The following is a 20,993-nucleotide window of genomic DNA, read 5'->3' on the forward strand; positions in this document are numbered from 1 at the left end:
CATATATATGTATATATACCTATTCTATGTGTATATATCTACTCTAATCTAACCTGTCAGTGTGATTTTACTGTACACTGCTCTGAATTACCGGCTTTTCATAATATTAATATAATAATAATAATAATTTTTATTTATATAGCGCCAACATATTCTGCAGCGCTTTACAAATTATAGAGGGGACTTGCACAGACAATAGACATTACAGCATAACAGAAATACAGTTCAAAACAGATACCAGGAGGAATGAGGACCCTGCTCGCAAGCTTACAAACTATGAGGAAAAGGGGAGACACGAGAGGTGGATGGTAACAATTGCTATAGTTATTCGGACCAGCCATAGTGTAAGGCTCGGGTGTTCATGTAAAGCTGCATGAACCAGTTAACTGCCTAAGTATGTAGCAGTACAGACACAGAGGGCTATTAACTGCATAAAGTGAATGAGAACATAATGCGAGGAACCTGATTATGTTGTGTTTTTTTTTGTTTTTTTTTAAATGGGCCACACAGGGATCGTTAGGTTAATGCATTGAGGCGGTAGGCCAGTCTGAACAAATGAGTTTTAGGGCACACTTAAAACTGTGGGGATTGGGGATTAATCGTATTAACCTAGGTAGTGCATTCCAAAGAATCGGCACAGCACGTGTAAAGTCTTGGGAGACGGGAGTGGGAGGTTCTGATTATTGAGGATGCTAACCTGAGGTCATTAGCGGAGCGGAGGGCACGGGTAGGGTGGTAGACTGAGACCAGAGAGGAGATGTAGGGTGGTGCTGAGCCATGGAGTGCTTTGTGGATGAGGGTAGTAGTTTTGTACTGGATTCTGGAGTGGATGGGTAACCAGTGTAATGACTGGCACAAGGTAGAGGCATCGGTGTAACGGTTGGTGAGGAATATGATCCTGGCAGCAGCATTCAGGACAGATTGGAGCGGGGAGAGTTTGGTAAGAGGGAGGCCGATTAGTAGAGAGTTACAATAGTCCAGACGAGAATGAATAAGTGAAACAGTAAGAGTTTTTGCAGAGTCGAAAGTAAGAAAAGGGCGAATTCTAGAAATGTTTTTGACATGCAGATAAGAAGAGCGAGCCAGTGATCGGATGTGGGGGGTGAATGAAAGGTCAGAATCAAGGATGACCCCAAGGCAGCGGGCATGTTGCTTTGGAGTAATGGTGGAACCGCACACGGAGATGGCAATGTCAGGCAAAGGTAGGTTAGTAGAGGGAGAGAACACGAGGAGTTCATAGGAGACCCATGCGTAAAAATCGGACAGCAATACGGATGTCATACGGATGTTGCGATAAAAAAAAAATAGCATCACACTCGCATGACACTCACATGACACTCGCAGACGTTACATCCGTTTTTTCGGTCCATAATTCGAACTGTTTTCTTTCTCTCAAGTGGAAAGGGGCCCTTAAGAGGAGACTTTGTGCAGCAGGCCTTCATGGTAAAATAGCTGCTAGGAAACCACTGCTAAGGACAGGCAACAAGCAGAAGAGATTTGTTTAAGCTAAAGAACACAAGGAATGGACATTAGACCTGTAGAAATCTGTGCTTTGGTCTGATGAGTCCAAATTTGAGATCTTTGGTTCCAACCACTGTGTCTTTGTGCGACACAGAAAAGGTGAACGGATGGACTCTACATGCCTGGTTCCCACCGTGAAGCATGGAGGAGGAGGTGTGATGGTGTGGGGGTGCTTTGCTGGTGACACTGTTGGGGATTTATTCAAAATTGAAGGCATACTGAACCAGCATGGCTACCACAGCATCTTGCAGGGGTATGCTATTCCATCCGGTTTGTGTTTAGTTGGACCATCACACCTCCAGGCTGTGTAAGGGCTATTTGACCAAGAAGGAAAGTGATAGGGTGCTACATCAGATGACCTGGCCTCCACAGTCACGAGACCTGAACCCAATTGAGATGGTTTGGGCTGAGCTGGACCGCAGAGTGAAGGCAAAAGGGCCAACAAGTGCTAAGCATCTCTGGGAACTAATTCAAGATTGTTGGAAGACCATTCCCGGTGACTACCTCTTGAAGCTCATCAATTGAATGCCAAGAGTGTGCAAAGCAGTCATCAAAGCAAAAAGGTGGCTACTTTGAAGAACCTAGAATATAAGACATAATTTCAGTTGTTTCACACTTTTTGAAAGTATATAATTCCACATGTGTTAAGTCATAGTTTTGATGCCTTCAATGTGAATGTACAATTTTCATAGTCATGAAAAATCTTTAAATGAGAAGGTGTATCCAAAGTTTTAGTCTGTACTGTATGAAAACCCCCCACCAGATTGCAGATATCAAGGAATCATTTTATTCAGCTTCCTATGACCTACGAGCCCATATAGACAGCTTAGGAGGGTTGATCCTACTAAGAGATTCCCTTTTTTTAAAAATGTAAATCCCACAGAAGTGCATAAAATCTTGATCTGTATTTAAAACTAAATGTGATTTTACACAGTCAAAATACTCACTCTCAACTGTATTAAAAAGGCAAAAATCAAGTAAGGTGCAGAGAAATCTACGATATAATTGTCTAAGGGTCACTTCCGTCTTTCTGTCGGTCTGTCTTTCTGTCACGGAAATCCCAAGTCGCTGATTGGTCGTGGCAAAACAGCCATGACCAATCAGTGACAGGCACAGTCCGGCGGCAAAATGGCCACTCCTTCCTCCCCGCGGTTAGTGCCCGCTCCATATTCCCCTCCAGTCAGCGCTCACACAGGGTTAATGGCAGCGTTAACGGACCGCGTTATGCAGCGGTGTAATGCACTCCGTTAACGCTGCTATTAACCCTGTGTGACCAACTTTTTACTATTGATGCTGCCTATGCAGCATCAATAGTAAAAAGATCTAATGTTAACCCCTTAGCGACTGCCGATACGCCTTTTAACGGCGGCCGCTAAGGGTACTTAAACCACAGTGCCGTTAATTAACGGCGCTGTGGAAAAAGTAAATAGCGCCCCCCAGAGTCGGATTTTCTCCGGGGTCTCGGCTGCCGGGGGTAGTCGAGACCCCAGAGAACATGATTCGGGGGTTTTTAACCCACCCCGCATTTGCGATCGCCGGTAATTAACCGTTTACCGGCGATCGCAAAAAAAAAAAAAAAAGTAAAGTGTAATTCTCTGTCCTCTGATGTGATCGCACATCAGAGGACAGAGAAATAGGGGGATTCGGGGACCCTATTATACTCACCTGTGTCCCTGGATCCTCCTGCTGCTCCTCCTGGCCGCCGGCATAAGAAAATGGCAGGCGCATTCGCAGTGCGCCCGCCATCTGTCTCCATCTGCTGGCCGGCAGGAGAACAGCAGTTGGGGCTAAAATTAGGGTTAGGGTTAGGGCTAGGGTTAGGGCTAGGGTTAGGGCTAGGGTTAGGACTAGGGTTAGGGCTAGGGTTAGTTCTAGGGTTAGGGCTAGGGTTAGGGTTGGCGCTAAATTTAGGGTTAGGGTTGGGGCTAAATTTAGGGTTAGGGTTGGGGCTAAATTTAGGGTTAGGCTTCTTTCACACTTTTGTCGGTACGGGGCCGTCGCAATGCGTCGGCCCGACATACCGACGCACGTTGTGAAAATTGTGCACAACGTGGGCAGCGGCTGTAGTTTTTCAACGCATCCGCTGCCCAATCTATGTCCTGGGGAGGAGGGGGCGGAGTTACGGCCACGCATACGCGGTCAGAAATGGTGGATGCGACGTACAAAAAAACGTTTCATTGAACTTTTTTGTGCCGACGGTCCGCCAAAACACAACTGATCCAGTGCACGACGGACGCGACGTGTGGCCATCCGTCACGATCCGTCGGCAATACAAGTCTATGGGCAAAAAACGCATCCTGCGGGCACATTTGCAGGATCCGTTTCTTGTCCAAAATGACGGATTGCGACGGAATGCCAAACGACGCAAGTGTGAAAGTAGCCTTAGGGCTAGGGTTATGGTTGGGGCTAAAGTTAGGGCTAGGGTTGGGGCTAAAGTTAGGGTTAGAGTTGGGATTAGGGTTAGGGTTTGGATTAGGGTTGGTATTAGGGTTAGGGTTGGCATTAGGGTTACGTTTGGGATTAGGGTTAGGTTTGGGATTAGGGTTAAGGTTAGGGTTGTGTTTAGGGGTGTATTGGGATTAGGGTTAGGTTTGAGGTTAGGGTTGAGATTAGGATTAGGGGTGTGTTGGATTTCGGGTTTTGATTAGCGTTATGGTTAGGGTTGACATTAGGGTTGTTTTGGGGTAAGGGTTGTGATTATGGTTAGGGTTAGTGATTAGGATTATGGATCAGGTTGGGATTAGGGTTAGGGGTGTGTTGGGGTTAGGGTTGGAGCTAGAATTGGGGGGTTTCCACTGTTTAGGTACATCAGGGGGTCTCCAAACACGACAGCCAATTTTGCGCTCAAAAAGTCAAATGGTGCTCCCTCCCTTCTGAGCTCTGCCGTGCGCCAAAACAGTGGGTTACCCCCACATATGGGGCATCAGCGTACTCGGGATAAATTGGACAACAACTTCTGGGGTCCAATTCCTCTTGTTACCCTTGTGAAAATAAAAACTTGGGGGCTACAAAATCTTTTTTGTGGAAAAATATATATATATTTTTTATGACTCTGCATTCTAAACTTCTGTGAAGCACTTGGGCATTCAAAGTTCTCACCACACATCTATATAAGTTCCTTGGGGGGTCTAGTTTCCAAAACGGGGTCACTTGTGGGGGTTACTACTGTTTAGGTACATCAGGGGCTCTGCAAACGCAACATAACGCCCACAGACCATTCTATCTAAGTCTGCATTCCAAAACGGCGCTCCTTCCTTCCGAGCTCTGCCGTGCGCCCAAACAGTGGTTTACCCCCACATATGGGGTACCAGCATACTCAGGACAAATTGGACAACAACTTTTGGGGTCCAATTTCTCTTGTTACCCTTGTGAAAATAAAAACTTGGGGGCTAAAAAATCTTTTTTGTGGAAAAAAAAAATATTTTTTACTTTCACGACTCTGCATTATAAACTTTTGTGAAGCACTTGGGCATTCAAAGTTCTCACCACACATCTACATAAGTTCCATGGGGGGTCTAGTTTCCAAAATGGGGTCACTTGTGGGGGATTTCTACTGTTTAGGCACATCAGGGCTCTCCAAATGCGACATGGCGTCCGATCTCAATTCCAGCCAATTCTACATTGAAAAAGTAAAACGGCACTCCTTCTCTTCCAAGCTCTGCGGTGCACCCTAACAGTGGTTTACCCCCACATATTGGGTATCAGCGTACTCAGGAGGAATTGCACAACAACTGTTGTGGTCTAATTTCTCCTGTTACCCTTGTGAAAATAAAAATTTGTGGGCAAAAAGATCATTTTTGTAGAAAAAATGCGATTTTTTTTTTTCACGGCTCTACATTATAAACTTCTGTGAAGCACATGGGGGTTCAAAGTGCTCACCACACATCTAGATAAGTTCCTTAAGGGGTCTAGCTTCCAAAATGGGGTCACTTGTGGGGGGTTTCCACTGTTTAGGCACATCAGGGGCTCTCCAAATGCGACATGGCGTCCAATCTCAATTCCAGCCAATTCTACATTGAAAAAGTAAAACGGCGCTCCTTCACTTCCAAGCTCTGAAGTGCGCCCAAACAGTGGTTTACCCTCACATATGGGGTATCGACGTATTCAGGAGAAATCGCACAACAACTGTTGTGGTCTAATTTCTCCTGTTACCCTTGTGAAAATAAAAATTTGTGGGCAAAAAGATCATTTTTGTAGAAAAAATGCGATTTTTTTTTTCACGGCTCTACATTATAAACTTCTGTGAAGCACTTGGGGGTTCAAAGTGCTCACCACACATCTAGATAAGTTCCTTAAGGGGTCTAGTTTCCAAAATGGTGTCACTTGTGGGGAGTTTCCACTGTTTAGGCACATCACTCTCTAAACGTGACATGGCGTCCGATCTCAATTCCAGCCAATTCTGCATTGAAAAAGTCAAACGGCGCTCCTTCACTTCTAAGTTCTGCGGTGCGCCCAAAAAGTGGTTTACCCCCACATATGGGGTATTGGCGTATTCAGGAGAAATTGCATAACAAAATTTATGGTTACATTTCTGTTTTTACACTTGTGAAAATAAAAAAAATGGTTCTGAATTAAGATGTTTGCAAAAAAAAGTTAAATGTTCATTTTTTTCCTTCCACATTGTTTCAGTTCCTGTAAAGCACGTAAAGGGTTAATAAACTTCTTGAATGTGGTTTTGAGAACCTTGTGGGGTGTAGTTTTAGAATGGTGTCACACTTCATTATTTTCTATCATATAGACCCCTCAAAATGACTTCAAATGTGATGTGGTCCCTAAAAAAAATGGTGTTGTAAAAATGAAAAATTGCTGGTCAACTTTTAACCCTTATAACTCCCTAACAAAAAAAAATTTTGTTTCCAAAATTGTGCTGATGTAAAGTAGACATGTGGGAAATGTTATTTATTAACTATTTTTCGTGACATATCTCTCTGATTTAAGGGCATAAAAATACAAAGTTTGAAAATTGCAAAATTTTCGCCATATTTCCGTTTTTTTCATAAATAATCGCAAGTAATATCTAAGAAATGTTACCACTAACATGAAGTACAATATGTCCCGAAAAAACAATCTCAGAATCAGCGGGATCCGTTGAAGCGTTCCAGAGTTATAACCTCAAAGTGACAGTGGTCAGAATTGCAAAAATTGGCTCGGTCATTAAGTACCAAATTGGCTCTGTCACTAAGGGGTTAAAAATAATTAAAAAAAATAAAAAATAGTTATATACTCACCGTCCGTCGGCCCCTCGGATCCAGAACAGGCCTTTCCCGCTCCTCGCGACGCCCCGGTGACCGCTCCATGCATTGCGATCTCGCAAGATGATGACATAGCGGTCTTTCGAGACCGCTACGTCATCATCTCGCGAGACCGCAATGCACTCTTGAGACCGGAGCGCGCGAGGAGCATCGGTAAACGCTTCGCCTGGATCCAGGGGCTCCGGAAGGTGAGTATATAACTATTTTTTATTTTAATTTTTTTTTTTAACAGGGATATGATGCCCACATTGCTATATACTACGTGAGCTGTGCAATATACTACGTGGGCCGTGCAATATACTACGTGGGCCGTGCAATATACTGCGTGGGCCGTGCAATATACTGCGTGGGCCGTGCAATATACTGCGTGGGCTGTGCAATATACTGCGTGGGCTGTGCAATATACTGCGTGGGCTGTGCAATATACTACGTGGGCTGTGCAATATACTGCGTGGGCTGGGCAATATACTGCGTGGGTTGTGCAATATACTGCGTGGGCTGTGCAATATACTACGTGGGCTGCGCAATATACTGTGTGGGCTGTGCTATATACTACGTGGGCTGTGCAATATACTGCGTGGACTGTGCAATATACTGCGTGGGCTGTGCAATATACTACGTAGGCTGTGCTATACACTACGTGGCCTGTGTTATACACTACGTGGCCTGTGTTATACACTACGTGGCCCGTGTTATACACTACGTGGCCCGTGTTACACACTACGTGGCCTGTGTTACACACTACGTGGCCTGTATCAGAAGAAGAAAAGAGACATACACAAAACCAGAGATCACCAAAAAGGATAATAATTATAATACAATAATATATTTTATTATGATCAAACAAGACACACCAAACAATTAAAAACATTTAAAAACCAAAATGGTACATACCCCAAATGGGGAATGCCCCCCAAGACCAAAAGAAGGCTTATTCCACAAAATATATACATGTATAGTACGACATGTACATTCAGATGACAATAAATGGTTTATATGAACGTAGTAAATATACAGCTGCTCTGAGAATGGAACTGCAGTAATTGCTCTATAGGCGTATAGTCACTATGGCCATTGTAAATAAGAAATGAAGCTCCCAGAATAATGGATAGATCATGTACACCAAATAGTGGTTCGAAGGTGGGGCATGTATGGCTCAGACCAAATAAACACCAATATTATACACAAATGTTAGTGCAATCAGAAATATCAAAAGACTGGTCAATCTAATAATAATATATATATAAAGGCGCCCTATATGCCAAATCAGCCTAATATAATGCAAAGAATGAGCAGAAAATCGATATACCCATGAGTTCTAGATGCATAGTGCACTAAATGTACAGCATGGAGCTAAAGGACAATACCTAAACCTCAACTTCAGCAAGTAAAGAAGGCATGCATATGTACAAATGAGGAATCAAATAGCACCATACAGGACCTGCCTAAAAAAAAGTGACTAAGCCTGAGCCATATCAAGAGGAAAAGGCATGAAGGTATAAACAAGAGGGAGCAAGGAGCGCCATATAGAACCTGCCAGGAGCAAGAGACCGCACCAATGGAGTATAAAGCCGGTCACGGGGGGCAAAGAAGCCCAACGCATATCGCTACAACGTGGCTTCGTCAGGGGCGGAAGTGGCAGTGTCCATGCGTTGACACCTATATATACAAATAGCTTAAATGAATAACTTCATACCAGCTGCGTAGATCCTCGCCAGGAGACAGAAGCAGACGCTGCAGCACACGCTGGAGCGCCATGCTGGGAACCGGAAGTACCACAACGTCATCGGAAACTGAGCCGGCGGGTATGCCAAGATGGAGGGCAAGAACAGAAGTGCGCATGCGCCAATAAGGATCGCAAGCCTGTTGCAGTACGCTGGAAATCCTAGTAGCAAAAAGAACAGGGTGTACCAAGATGGACGCATAGCGGCCGGATGCGCAGGCGCGAAACACTCTGTTACATATGATCTATATCGCTCTGTGCTACATCCTTTTTGATATACATTATAAGTGCTTGACAGACAGCACCACTTTGCATGGTGTGCGCATGCGCTGAACGAGTGTGGTCTACGTGCCGTTCCTATGGGCTTTGGAATGCGTAAAGTCCCTATAAGGGTGTGCCTGTCATGAAATTGTATGTGGCACATTATTTATCTTCGCCACACTTTTTAGTGCCCTCTCCAGTACAAATATTATTTATTATGCGACGTTTAGCGTGCATCCGTATTGGCTGTACTGGCAAGCTTTATTCGAGTGTATTCTCCATTTGGCACACTCTTTCTGCATACCTAGCGGCATTTTTTACATCAACTTATTGCATTTCAGTAAGAAAAATACCATCGCAGAAGGGATTGTTTTCTATATTATTACATGCGATATATGTACCACTCTTCTCCGCTTTCTTATGCCCTTTGCAGATTAACATTGGTGCTATGCGGCGCTCCACATATATTTATTTATACTGGGCTTGTGCATTTTCCGGTATGTTCCTATTTTGGTACATTCTGGGTATTTTGCCATTAATATTTTTGTTATATGGCACCATGTTTGTTATTCGTACTGGCGCATGCGCAATACCTATGTCCTTTTTCCATCGGTGCATATCCGCCGTCAAATTGGAGTGTAATAATTATTGCTGCACTTGAGATTGTTTCCTATACCATTGTATGCGGTGTATCTACCGCTTGTACATTTTTCCGGCATGTTCCTATTTTTGTACAATCTGGGTATTTTGCCACTAATACTTTTGTTACATGACACTATGTTCGTCATTCGTACTGGCGCATGCGCAATACCTATGTCCCTCTTCCATCTGTGCATATCCGTATGCAATTTGAATGTAATAACTACTGCTGCACCTGAGATTGTCTCTTATACCATTGTATGTGGTGTGTTTACCATCTTCTTCCGTTTTTTGTGCCCGCTCCTATATTAATATTTACACCTGTGTTATGCGACGTTTCATATGTAACAGCGTGTTTCGCGCCTGCGCATCCGGCCGCTATGCGTCCATCTTGGTACACCCTGTTCTTTTTGCTACTAGCATTTCCAGCGTACTGCAACAGGCTTACGATCCTTATTGGCGCATGCGCACTTCTGTTCTTGCGCTCCATCTTGGCATACCCGCCGGCTCAGTTTCCGATGATGTTGTGGTACTTCCGGCTCCCAGCATGGCGCTCCAGCGTGTGTTGCAGCGTCTGCTTCTGTCTCCTGGCGAGGATCTACGCAGCTGGTATTAAGTTATTCATTTAAGCTATTTGTATATATAGGTGTCAACGCATGGACACTGCCACTTCCGCCCCTGATGAAGCCACGTTGTGGCGATACGCGTTGGGCTTCTTTGCCCCCCGTGACCGGCTTTATACTCCATTGGTGCTGTCTCTTGCTCCTGGCAGGTTCTATATGGCGCTCCTTGCTCCCTCTTGTTTATACCTTCATGCCTTTTCCTCTTGATATGGCTCAGGCTTAGTCACTTTTTTTAGGCAGGTCCTGTATGGTGCTATTTGATTCCCCATTTGTACATATGCATGCCTTCTTTACTTGCTGAAGTTGAGGTTTAGGTATTGTCCTTTAGCTCCATGCTGTACATTTAGTGCACTACGCATCTAGAACTCATGGGTATATCGATTTTCTGCTCATTCTTTGCATTATATTAGGCTGATTTGGCATATAGGGCGCCTTTATATATATTATTATTAGATTGACCAGTCTTTTGATATTTCTGATTGCACTCCGTAGGCTGTGCTATATACTCCGTGGGCTGTGCTATATACTACGTGGGTGTACTATTTACTACGTGGCTGTGCTATATACTACGTGGCTGTGCTATATACTACGTGGCTGTGCTATTTACTATGTGGGCTGTTATATACTACGTGGCTGTGCTATATACTACGTGGCCGGCCGCGAACAATCAGCGAGAGGCGCAGTCTGGCGAATTGGCGCGGGATTTGAACCACGCTTCGCTAATTGGTCGCGGCCGGCCGAATTCTGTGTATTCAATGTATTATTCTAAAATCTTCATAAATAAACTACATACATATTCTAGAATACCCGATGCGTTAGAATCGGGCTGCCATCTACTCTAAAATATTTATCTAGTTCAGCTGTCATTTCCCAGGATTGTAATGTGAAAAGATAAAAGTCCTTGAAACATGGATTTCACATAGAATTATTGATGAGGTTATCTTGAGCGTCCATTTATCGTTCCCTAAGGATGGGAGATCCATAAAAGATTTCGGCAAACTTTATCAACATATTTGAGCAATATTCAGAGCCAATCATTTTTAGGCATGGGTATGTATGAGTAGCAATGTTAGAAAGCTACTGTAATCTCAGCAAATAAACAAAATAATGTTAGGCAATGTAAATTAATACACCTTTATCATATTATATGTCATTAATATTAGTTTGACCTGGTGTATAAAATTGGTAGCTTTTACTGCATTAATTTTGATATATGGAAGAAATCAGGAGAGGATCACTACAATCCACTATAAATAAACAAATGAAAAATATAATAGTATAAAAATATAAACTAACAATCTGAGCAAAGCAAAGAATAGATAAAAATACATTTAGGTACTGGAAGCTATAAAATAAAAATTCAACATATTCCTTTGGATGACAGCTGTGACATCTTGATATAATCTTCATAACATACAATATATTCCCTTATTTTAATACATTGCTCTTTGTGACCGACCTTATGAATCTAGTGTACTGTCATTATCAAAGCCAAAAATTTGAACAATCACTTTTTTTTAAAATAATGCTCACAGAAGGAAAGAACTGGACTTATCCTAAGAGCAAAGGGGTCCAAAAATGTACAATTTCATGCTTTATGGGTGGTGAAATGGCCAAACTGGCACTTTAAAAGGTAGTCAGGTACAAAGATATTTATGGCGTATCCTTATCATCAAAATTAACTTGGTCTCAGACTTGACATAGACACCAATCAGCCAGTACACTGTGCTGATTCCATCGGATATTCACAGAGTACAGAGCCGAAAAATTACAGTTTTATACATGGTCTCGTGGTCTTTCTCAAGTATTCTAGCTAAGCACCCATTGAAGTGAATGGGAACGTACCCCCAGTATTTGAGAATGATCACTATACAGAGGACGAACCTTTGGTGCTCCGACTCTGTACACTGTGAACTTGTGGCAGGCATCTGACATCTCAGTCCCAGACAACACCTGTCAGTCTATATTTAAAGGGGTTGTCGAGGTTTGGGACAAAAGTTTGTCACGCTATGTGACTACAGACTAGTAAATCTTCACAGCATGCAGTGCACAAATTGTCACGATACCAAGATATTCCCAGGGCAAGTGGACAGTCACATGACCACATGTATGGCCACGTGCCAACCAAACTCATCCAGCTTCTCTCAATTCTCTTCTATTGAGGAAGGCAAGACACGTCTAGTTGGCATGTGACCTCAAGTACGTCTAGTTGGCATGTGACCTCAAGTATGCAAATCACTTATATGTGGCCATGTGACTGCCCAACCAAGGAATCTTGGCAGTTTGTGCACCGCAAACTTTGACAATTCAGCAGTCACATACAGTGTGACTGCAGACTTTTGTTCCAAGTCCGAACAACCCATATAACAAAAAAGATAAAGTAAATCAAAAACTGCTTGCTGGCTACTTGTTTACCATGTCATGCCATGAAATGTTGGAACATTTGAGGTTCTATTTCCTTTTCTTGTATAGTTCATTTCAATTGCCTTAGCTGCTAGTTATTAAGGATGAGATAGGTGTACTGACAACACAGATGAGTATGCAGTGAGCGAAAGAAAACAAACAATTCATCATTGCATGAGGAAAGCCACAGCACATTATTTCAGATGAAGACAGTCTGGTTGCTAATTTTCCAGCATGAAATATGGAAGTGCACACCTAAAGCTTTGCAAGATGCTAAAATGAAGTAGAAAATGTCATCTATTAAAAGAAATACTGACTTACCGCAAACAAGGAACCCTGGAAGATACAGGCACCTGTTAGGAAGAAAAAAAGAACAATTTGATGGGCTATGATTATTTCATATAATCTAATTATGACAGTGTTACTATGATGTTTGCAGGTAGCAAAAAGCAATACAAGTTTAGCAATCATAATAATTTTTGTAAAAAAAAAAATCCTTAACTGTATCCATCAGCAGGATTTCACCCCAAAGCGTCTTCTCAGTGCACAGTTCCACCCCCTCAGTCACCATAGTGCGCATCTCCCCTCAGCTTGATTGTGCTCACTTTTCCAGAGCAAGTGCTGCCTTAACTGAACCCCTGCTCCTGCAAGCTTGCACTAGCAACACAGACACACTCCCGTCAAAGTGTTTATCCGCTCAATATATTACGATCATCGTATTATACAGCACAATGTACTTGCAATTGCTCATTTTGCCTTTATTCAGCTAATTCTTTAAACAAACAACATACAGTCAGTACAGACAGCCGCTTGTGGCACACAAGATCACACAGTAGCTGCCGGCTGGTCAAGGACCACTCCTGCCAACGATTCCTCTGCTTCTGTCACGTTGATAGAGAGGGTTCTTCTCTTATACTCTGCTCTGTTAATGTGGCGTCTCAGCCAATGTCATGCTGATTGACAGCCAACTTCCTGTTGCCTAACAGCACTCGGACCGAAAATATAGTTCTGTGAACCTGGCCTAAGGACTGCTTCAGATGTCTGTGCAAACCGGTCTTGGAACGAACCAGCCATGACACCACCAACCCCAGCATCACAGCTTCAGAGACATGTATGCCGCTGTCACGCTCAGGTCAGGAGAGTCAATCGATGCACTGTGGACCAATGCTAGGACCATTTTGCACAGATGTGTGAAACAACCTTAAGGCAATGTTCACATGTTCAGTATTTGAAAGTCAGAACCAGGAGTGAAACAATTAGCAGAAAAGTATAATAGAAACATGTCCACCACTTCTGAACTTTTCACTCACTCTTAGTTTTCGCTTACAAACACTGATGTAAAATACTGACCAAATGCTGAACACGTCAACGTGCCCTAAGAGTGACTCCTGTTCTGGTGGACCCGGCATGCCTTTCTTTGAATCACTCACATGCAATGCTACAATTAGTGCATCAAATATACCTAGTGGTCCTTCTATCGGGATGCAAACCATAGAATACCAAGGCTATTAATTACTAGAACTACTACAAATGGCTAGTAATTACTAGAACTGTAATGGATACAGAATTTTAATGATATATTGACTGATTGACTTTTAGACAATCATCACAGTCATATTAAAAACAATAAAGACCATGATGGAGGAAGGAGGCTACTACCTTGTATAAAATAGCACAGAGTATATAATTTGCATGGATAAACAGATTCATAGTCATATCACGTGAGTAACAATGATATTATAAATCCATTGTGTAAAATACATAATGTACAAGAAAATGTTACACAATGTTAATCAGAATAAATTGTTCATATATTCCTCAAAAACCTAGTGACGACAATAACAAACACCCAGTCATGTCCACAAAATGAAATACCAAAGTGTGACATAATGTGACGCATTGGGCAGGAGCCTCCAAAATCTTGGACCCAGACATGCAATTCACCTTTTGTCCTTCGGCCTTGTGTGAAACCACCAGCCTTAGGTGACGTTCACAAATGTGTTAAAGACATGTTTTTTTTTTCACTGGATTAATCAGCAAGTGGCCGCATAAAAATACATAAGAGTAATTTGCTCTGTTGTATTTTGTTACTTTATTAAATATGTTTTCATTTTTATATGCCTTCCTTTTGTGTGGATTCGATGCAGTGTTTTATGCATTTTTAATGCAGAAATGTTGCAGTTCTGCAATTAAAAAAGGCACCGTGATTTTTTACATGCATCTTTACAGGCTATCCATAAAAAGTCTATTGGGCTGTGGGGGGAAAACATAAAACAGCTCAAAGTTCCACTGTGTTTTCATATAGACAGTGGACACAATTTTTTGTGAAATCACTTCCAGTTTAGGAGCAGCAGAAAACAAAACAGCTATAGGGAAACATGGCCAAAAAATTGAATGGTTTCCTACTAGGCATGTGTTGATCAAGGCTGTGGAGTCAGTGTTCATTTTGGTGGAATTGGTATAAAATGAACTGACTCCTAAAATACATAGTAAATTGGGTACAGTATGCAATGCATGATGTGCTGTAAATTTTTTCATAACAATTTGGGAAAGTTAGGGAGCTGAATCTGTGCTGCACTTTATGCACATGCCCAGTAGTGATCAGTGCTGTGGAGTCGGAGACTAAGGCTATGTGCCCACGTTGCGGATTTCTGTGTGGATTTTTCTGCACCATTTTTGAAAAATCTGCAGGTAAAATGCAGTGCATTTTACCTGCGGATTTACCACGGATTTCCTGCGTTTTGTTGTGCGGATTTCACCTGCGGTTTTACACCTGCGGATTCCTATTGAGGAGCATGTGTAAAACGCTGCGGAATCCGCACAAAGAATTGACATGCAGAAAATACAACGCAGCGTTTCCACGCGGTATTTTCCGCACCATGGGCACAGCGGATTTGGTTTTCCATAGGTTTACATGGTACTGTAGACCTGATGGAAAACTGCTGTGAATCCGCACCGTGTGCACATAGCCTTAGGTTACAGACTCCACATCCCTGGTGTTGAAGCAGCTCAGTGTGAAGATGCCCTTAATCGTAATAAACTGGAACTTCCTATGTACATTATTTACATCTCTTTCTGTCTATGATTCTGCGTGTCTGTATCCATAGGCCTTTTATAACAATTTCATCTTCTCCTAGCTACATCTTAAGGATAAGTCACCACCAACCTCCTCATCAACCCTAAATGACATGATCTTATATGCTGCCCCAGGCACAGAGAAGTAAAGTTTCTTGGCCTCTAAAGGTCACTGTTGGCCTAGGGAATTATCATGGCAATAGGCTAGTTTACTCTACAGCTCAGACTGCTCTCTAACCAGTAATTGTAAGGGTACCGTCTCACAATGGCACTTTGGTCGCTACGACGGCACGATCCGTGACGCTCCAGCGTCGCTCTATTATCGCTCCAGCGTCGTAGACTGCGGTCACACTTCGCAATGCACGGCGCTGGAGCGATAATTTCATGACGTATTTGCGATGTTGAAGTCATACGGGACAGTCGTAAGGGCATGTCACACAGGAGGTGCTCTCACAATTCAGAGCACATTTTGCATAATCTATGCGTGACGTTGTTCACGAGGGGCGTGTTGTGCTGCTAGCTAACTACACCTGTAATGTGCTGATTGGCCGTTGGTTACTGTGCGCGCATTGGTTGGAAAAATTGTCACCTGAGCGCTATTGTTCCCGACGCCACCTCAGCTTTCAAAAGAATAGAGCGCTCGAGAGCCGCGGTTTTATCGGCCGGGAACAATAGTACCACGTCTGTCGAATGAGCGCACAGTATTGTACCGCCCAATCAGCACACAGGAGGTGGAGAATTTGGCGCTCCTACGTATCAAGCTCCTCCATCCATTACATCGTATACAATATCGTGCACACCTTTGTTACACGATGCGATCATGCCGCCACAGCGGGACACTTGACGACGAAAGAAAGTTTCAAACGATCTGCTACGACCTACGATTCTCAGCGGGGTCCCTGATCGCAGTAGCGTGTCAGACACAGCGAGATCGTAAGTATATCGCTGAAATGTCACGGATCGTGCCGTCGTAGCGACCAAAGTGCCACTGTGAGACGGTACCTTAACCCCTTAGTGACAGAGCCAATTTGGTACTTAATGACCGGGCCAATTTTTGCAATTCTGACCACTGTCACTTTATGAGGTTATAACTCTGGAACGCTTCAATGGATCCCGCTGATTCTGAGAATGTTTTTTCGTGACATATTGTACTTCATGTTAGTGGTAACATTTCTTCGATATTACTTGCGATTATTTATGAAAAAAACGGAAATATGGCGAAAATTTTTAAAATTTTGCAATTTTCAAACTTTGTATTTTTATGCCCTTAAATCAGAGAGATATGTCACAAAAAAATAGTTAATAAATAACATTTCCCACATGTCTACTTTACATCAGCACAATTTTGGAAACAAAATTTTTTTTTGTTAGGGAGTTATAAGGGTTAAAAGTTGACCAGCAATTTCTCATTTTTACAACACCATTTGTTTTAGGGACCACATCACATTTGAAGTCATTTTGAGGGGTCTATATGATAGAAAATAATGAAGTGTGACACCATTCTAAAAACTACACCCCTCAAGGTTCTCAAAACCACATTCAAGAAGTTTATTAACCCTTTACGTGCTTCACAGGAACTGAAACAATGTGGAAGGAAAAAATGAACATTTAACTTTTTTTTGCAAACATCTTAATTCAGAACCATTTTTTTTATTTTCGCAAGTGTAAAAACAGAAATGTAACCGTTTGACTTTTTCAATGCAGAATTGGCTGGAATTGAGATCGGACACCATGTCACGTTTGGAGAGCCTCTGATGTGCCTAAACAGTAGAAACCCCCCACAAGTGACCCCATTTTGGAAACTAGACCCCTTAAGGAACTTATCTAGATGTGTGGTGAGCACTTTGAACCCCCATGTGCTTCACAGAAGTTTATAATGTAGAGCCGTGAAAAAAAAAAAATCACATTTTTTCTACAAAAATGATCTTTTTGCCCACAAATTTTTATTTTCACAAGGGCAACAGGAGAAATTAGACCACAAAAGTTGTTGTGCAGTTTCTCCTGAGTACGCTGATACCCAATATGTGGGGGTAAACCACTGTTTGGGCGCACCACAGAGCTTGGAAGAGAAGGAGTGCCGTTTTACTTTTTCAATGTAGAATTGGCTGGAATTGAGATTGGACGCCATGTCGCGTTTGGAGAGCCCCTGATGTGCCTAAACAGTAGAAATCCCCCACAAGTGACCCCATTTTGGAAACTAGACCCCCCATGGAACTTATCTAGATGTGTGGTGAGAACTTTGAATGCCCAAGTGCTTCACAGAAGTTTATAATGCAGAGTCGTGAAAATAAAATAAAAAAATTTTCCACAAAAAAGATTTTTTAGCCCCCAAGTTTTTATTTTCACAAGGGTAACAGGAGAAATTGGCCCACTAAAGTTGTTGTCCAATTTATCCTGAGTATGCTGATGCCCCATATGTGGGGGTAAACCACTGTTTGGGCGCACGGCAGAGCTCGGAAGGGAAGGAGCGCCTTTTTGGAATGCAGACTTTGATAGAATGGTCTGTGGGCATTATGTTGCGATTGCAGAGCCCCTGATGTACCTAAACTGTAGTAACCCCCCACAAGTGACCCCATTTTGGAAACTAGACCCCCCAAGGAACTTATCTAGATGTGTGGTGAGAACTTTGAATGCCCAAGTGCTTCACAGAAGTTTAGAATGCAGAGTCATAAAAAAATATATATATATATTTTTCCACAAAAAGGATTTTGTAGCCCCCAAGTTTTTATTTTCACAAGGGTAACAAGAGAAATTGGACCCCAGAAGTTGTTGTCCAATTTATCCCGAGTATGCTGATGCCAAATATGTGGGGGTAACCCACTGTTTGGGCGCACGGCAGAGCTCAGAAGGGAAGGAGCACCATTTGACTTTTTGAGCGCAAAATTGGCTGTCGTGTTTGGAGACCCCCTGATGTACCGAAACAGTGGAAACCCCCCAATTCTAGCTCCAACCCAACTCCAACACACCCCTAACCCTAATCCCAACCCGATCCATAATCCTAATTACTAACCCTAACGATAATCCCAACCCTTACCCCAAAACAACCCTAATGTCAACCCTAACCATAACCCTAATCAAAACCCTAAATCCAACACACCCCTAATCCTAATCAACACTAACCTCAAACCTAACCCTAATCCCAATACACCCCTAATCACAACCCTAACCTTAACCCTAATCCCAAACCTAACCCTAATCCCAAGCGTAACCCTAATGCCAATCCTAACCCTAAAACCAACCCTAATCCAAACCCTAACCCTAATCCCAACTCTAACCCTAACTTTAGCCCCAACCCTAACCCTAGCCCTAAGGCTACTTTCACACTTGCGTCGTTTGGCATCCGTCGCAATCCGTCATTTTGGACAAGAAACGGATCCTGCAAATGTGCCCGCAGGATGCGTTTTTTGCCCGTAGACTTGTATTGCCGACGGATCGTGACGGATGGCCACACGTCGCGTCCGTAGTGCACTGGATCAGTGTTTTGGCGGACCGTCAGCACAAAAAAACGTTCAATGTAACGTTTTTTTTGTACGTCGCATCCGCCATTTCTGACCGCACATGCGTGGCCATAACTCCGCCCCCTTCTCCCCAAGACATAGATTGGGCAGCGGATGCGTTGAAAAACTACATCCGCTGCCCACGTTGTGCGTCGGTATGTCGGGCCGATGCATTGCGACGGCCCCGTACCGACGTAAGTGTGAAAGAAGCCTAACCCTAAATTTAGCGCCAACCCTAACTCTAAATTTAGCCCCAACCCTAACCCTAAATTTAGCCCTACCCCTAACCCTAGCCCTAACCCTACCCCTAAGCCTAGCCCTAACCCTAGCCCTAACCCTACCCCTAGCCCTAACCCTAGCCCTACCCCTAGCCCTAACCCTAGCCCTAACCCTAGCCCTAACCCTAGCCCTAACCCTAATCCTAACCCTAATTTTAGCCCCAACTGCTCTTCTCCTGCCGGCCGGCAGATGGAGACAGATGGCGGGCACACTGCACATGCGCCCGCCATTTTCTTTTGCCCAGAAGATGCCGGCGGCCAGGAGGAGCAGCAGGAGGATCCAGGGACACAGGTGAGTATGATAGGGTCCCCGAATCCCCCTATTTCTCTGTCCTCTGATGTGCGATCACATCAGAGGACAGAGAATTACACTTTGCTTTTTTTTTTTTGCGGTCGCCGGTAAACAGTTAATTACCGGCGATCGCAAAACAGGGGTCGCTAAAACCGACCCCCGATCATGCTCTTTGGGGTCTCGGCTACCCCCGGCAGCCGAGACCCCAAAGATTCTCGCGGGGCCGGCCGGCGGGCGCACTGCGCATGCGCCCGCCATTTTCAAGATGGCGGCGCCCACCGGGAGCCACGAGGAGCATCGGGGGAGATAGGTAAGTATTGGGGGGCTACCTGGGACCCCTTTTCTCTATCCTCCGATGTGCGATCACATTGGAGGATAGAGAAATTAAAAAGAGATCGCGGTTTTTTTTTTGCGATCGCCGGTAAACGGTTAATTACCGGCGATCGCAAATGCGGGGTGGGTTAAAAACCCCCCGAATCATGTTCTCTGGGGTCTCGGCTACCCCCGGCAGCCGAGACCCCGGAGAAAATCCGACTCTTGGGAGCGCTATTTACTTTTTCCACAGCGCCGTTAATTAACGGCGCTGTGGTTTAAGTACCCTTAGCGGCCGCCGTTAAAAGGCGTATCGGTGGTCGCTAAGGGGGTAAGGTAGGCTGACCTGTTATGATGCGGTGGTCTAGGAGCAACATGGAACGAGCTCTGAAGGAAGTGGTAACTGTACTGACCGCAGTCCCTAAGCTCAACACAACACTAGAAGTAGCCGTGGAATGCTCCTAACTCTCCCTAGGCATCTCGTCACAGCCTAAGAGCCAACTACCCCTAAAGACAGAAGCAGGAAAACTATCTTGCCTCAGAGAAAATCCCCAAAGGATAGATTAGCCCCCCACAAATAATGACTGTGAGTGGAGAGGAAAAAGACATACACAGAATGAAACCAGGATGAGCACAGGAGGCCAGTCTAGCTTGATAGATATGACAGGATGGAATACTGTGCGGTCAGTATAAAACACTACAAAAATCCACGCAGAGTTTACAAAAAAAATCTCCACACCTGACTAAAGGTGTGGAGGGTAAATCTGCTTCCCAGAGCTTCCAGCAAGACAGAATTAATTCATACTGATAACGCTGGACAAACATAGAATGCACTGAACGGATAAGTCCACAATCTGTGAACAGAAAAGCGCAAGCAAAAACTTAGCTTTGCTGAACTGGTTAGGATAACAGGGAAATCCAAAGAGATGTGAATCCAACCAGGAACCATTTACAAGTGGCACTGGCTGAAGGAACAGCCAGGCCTAAATAGCCGAGCAGAAGAGACGATAAGTGGAGGCAGCTGATGACAGCTAACTCCAAGGAGCAGCCATACCACTTGAAACCACAAGAGGGAGCCCAAGAGCAGAACTCACAAAAGTGCCACTTACAACCACCG

At 43.7% G+C, this 20,993-nt stretch overlaps 1 protein-coding gene across 1 annotated transcript in view; it reads right to left on the reverse strand.

Moving 5' to 3' along the window:
- Positions 1-20,993, reverse strand: part of FRAS1 (Fraser extracellular matrix complex subunit 1) — an 845,787-nt gene that overhangs the window by 741,823 nt on the left and 82,971 nt on the right. The window contains exon 2 of the mRNA XM_069743201.1: positions 12,744-12,775. Coding sequence (XP_069599302.1) covers positions 12,744-12,775 — 32 coding nt within the window. The remainder of the gene's footprint in view (positions 1-12,743; positions 12,776-20,993) is intronic.

Source organism: Ranitomeya imitator, chromosome 1, assembly GCF_032444005.1.
Source record: "Ranitomeya imitator isolate aRanImi1 chromosome 1, aRanImi1.pri, whole genome shotgun sequence".
In the NCBI taxonomy this organism is placed as follows: Eukaryota; Metazoa; Chordata; class Amphibia; order Anura; family Dendrobatidae; genus Ranitomeya; species Ranitomeya imitator.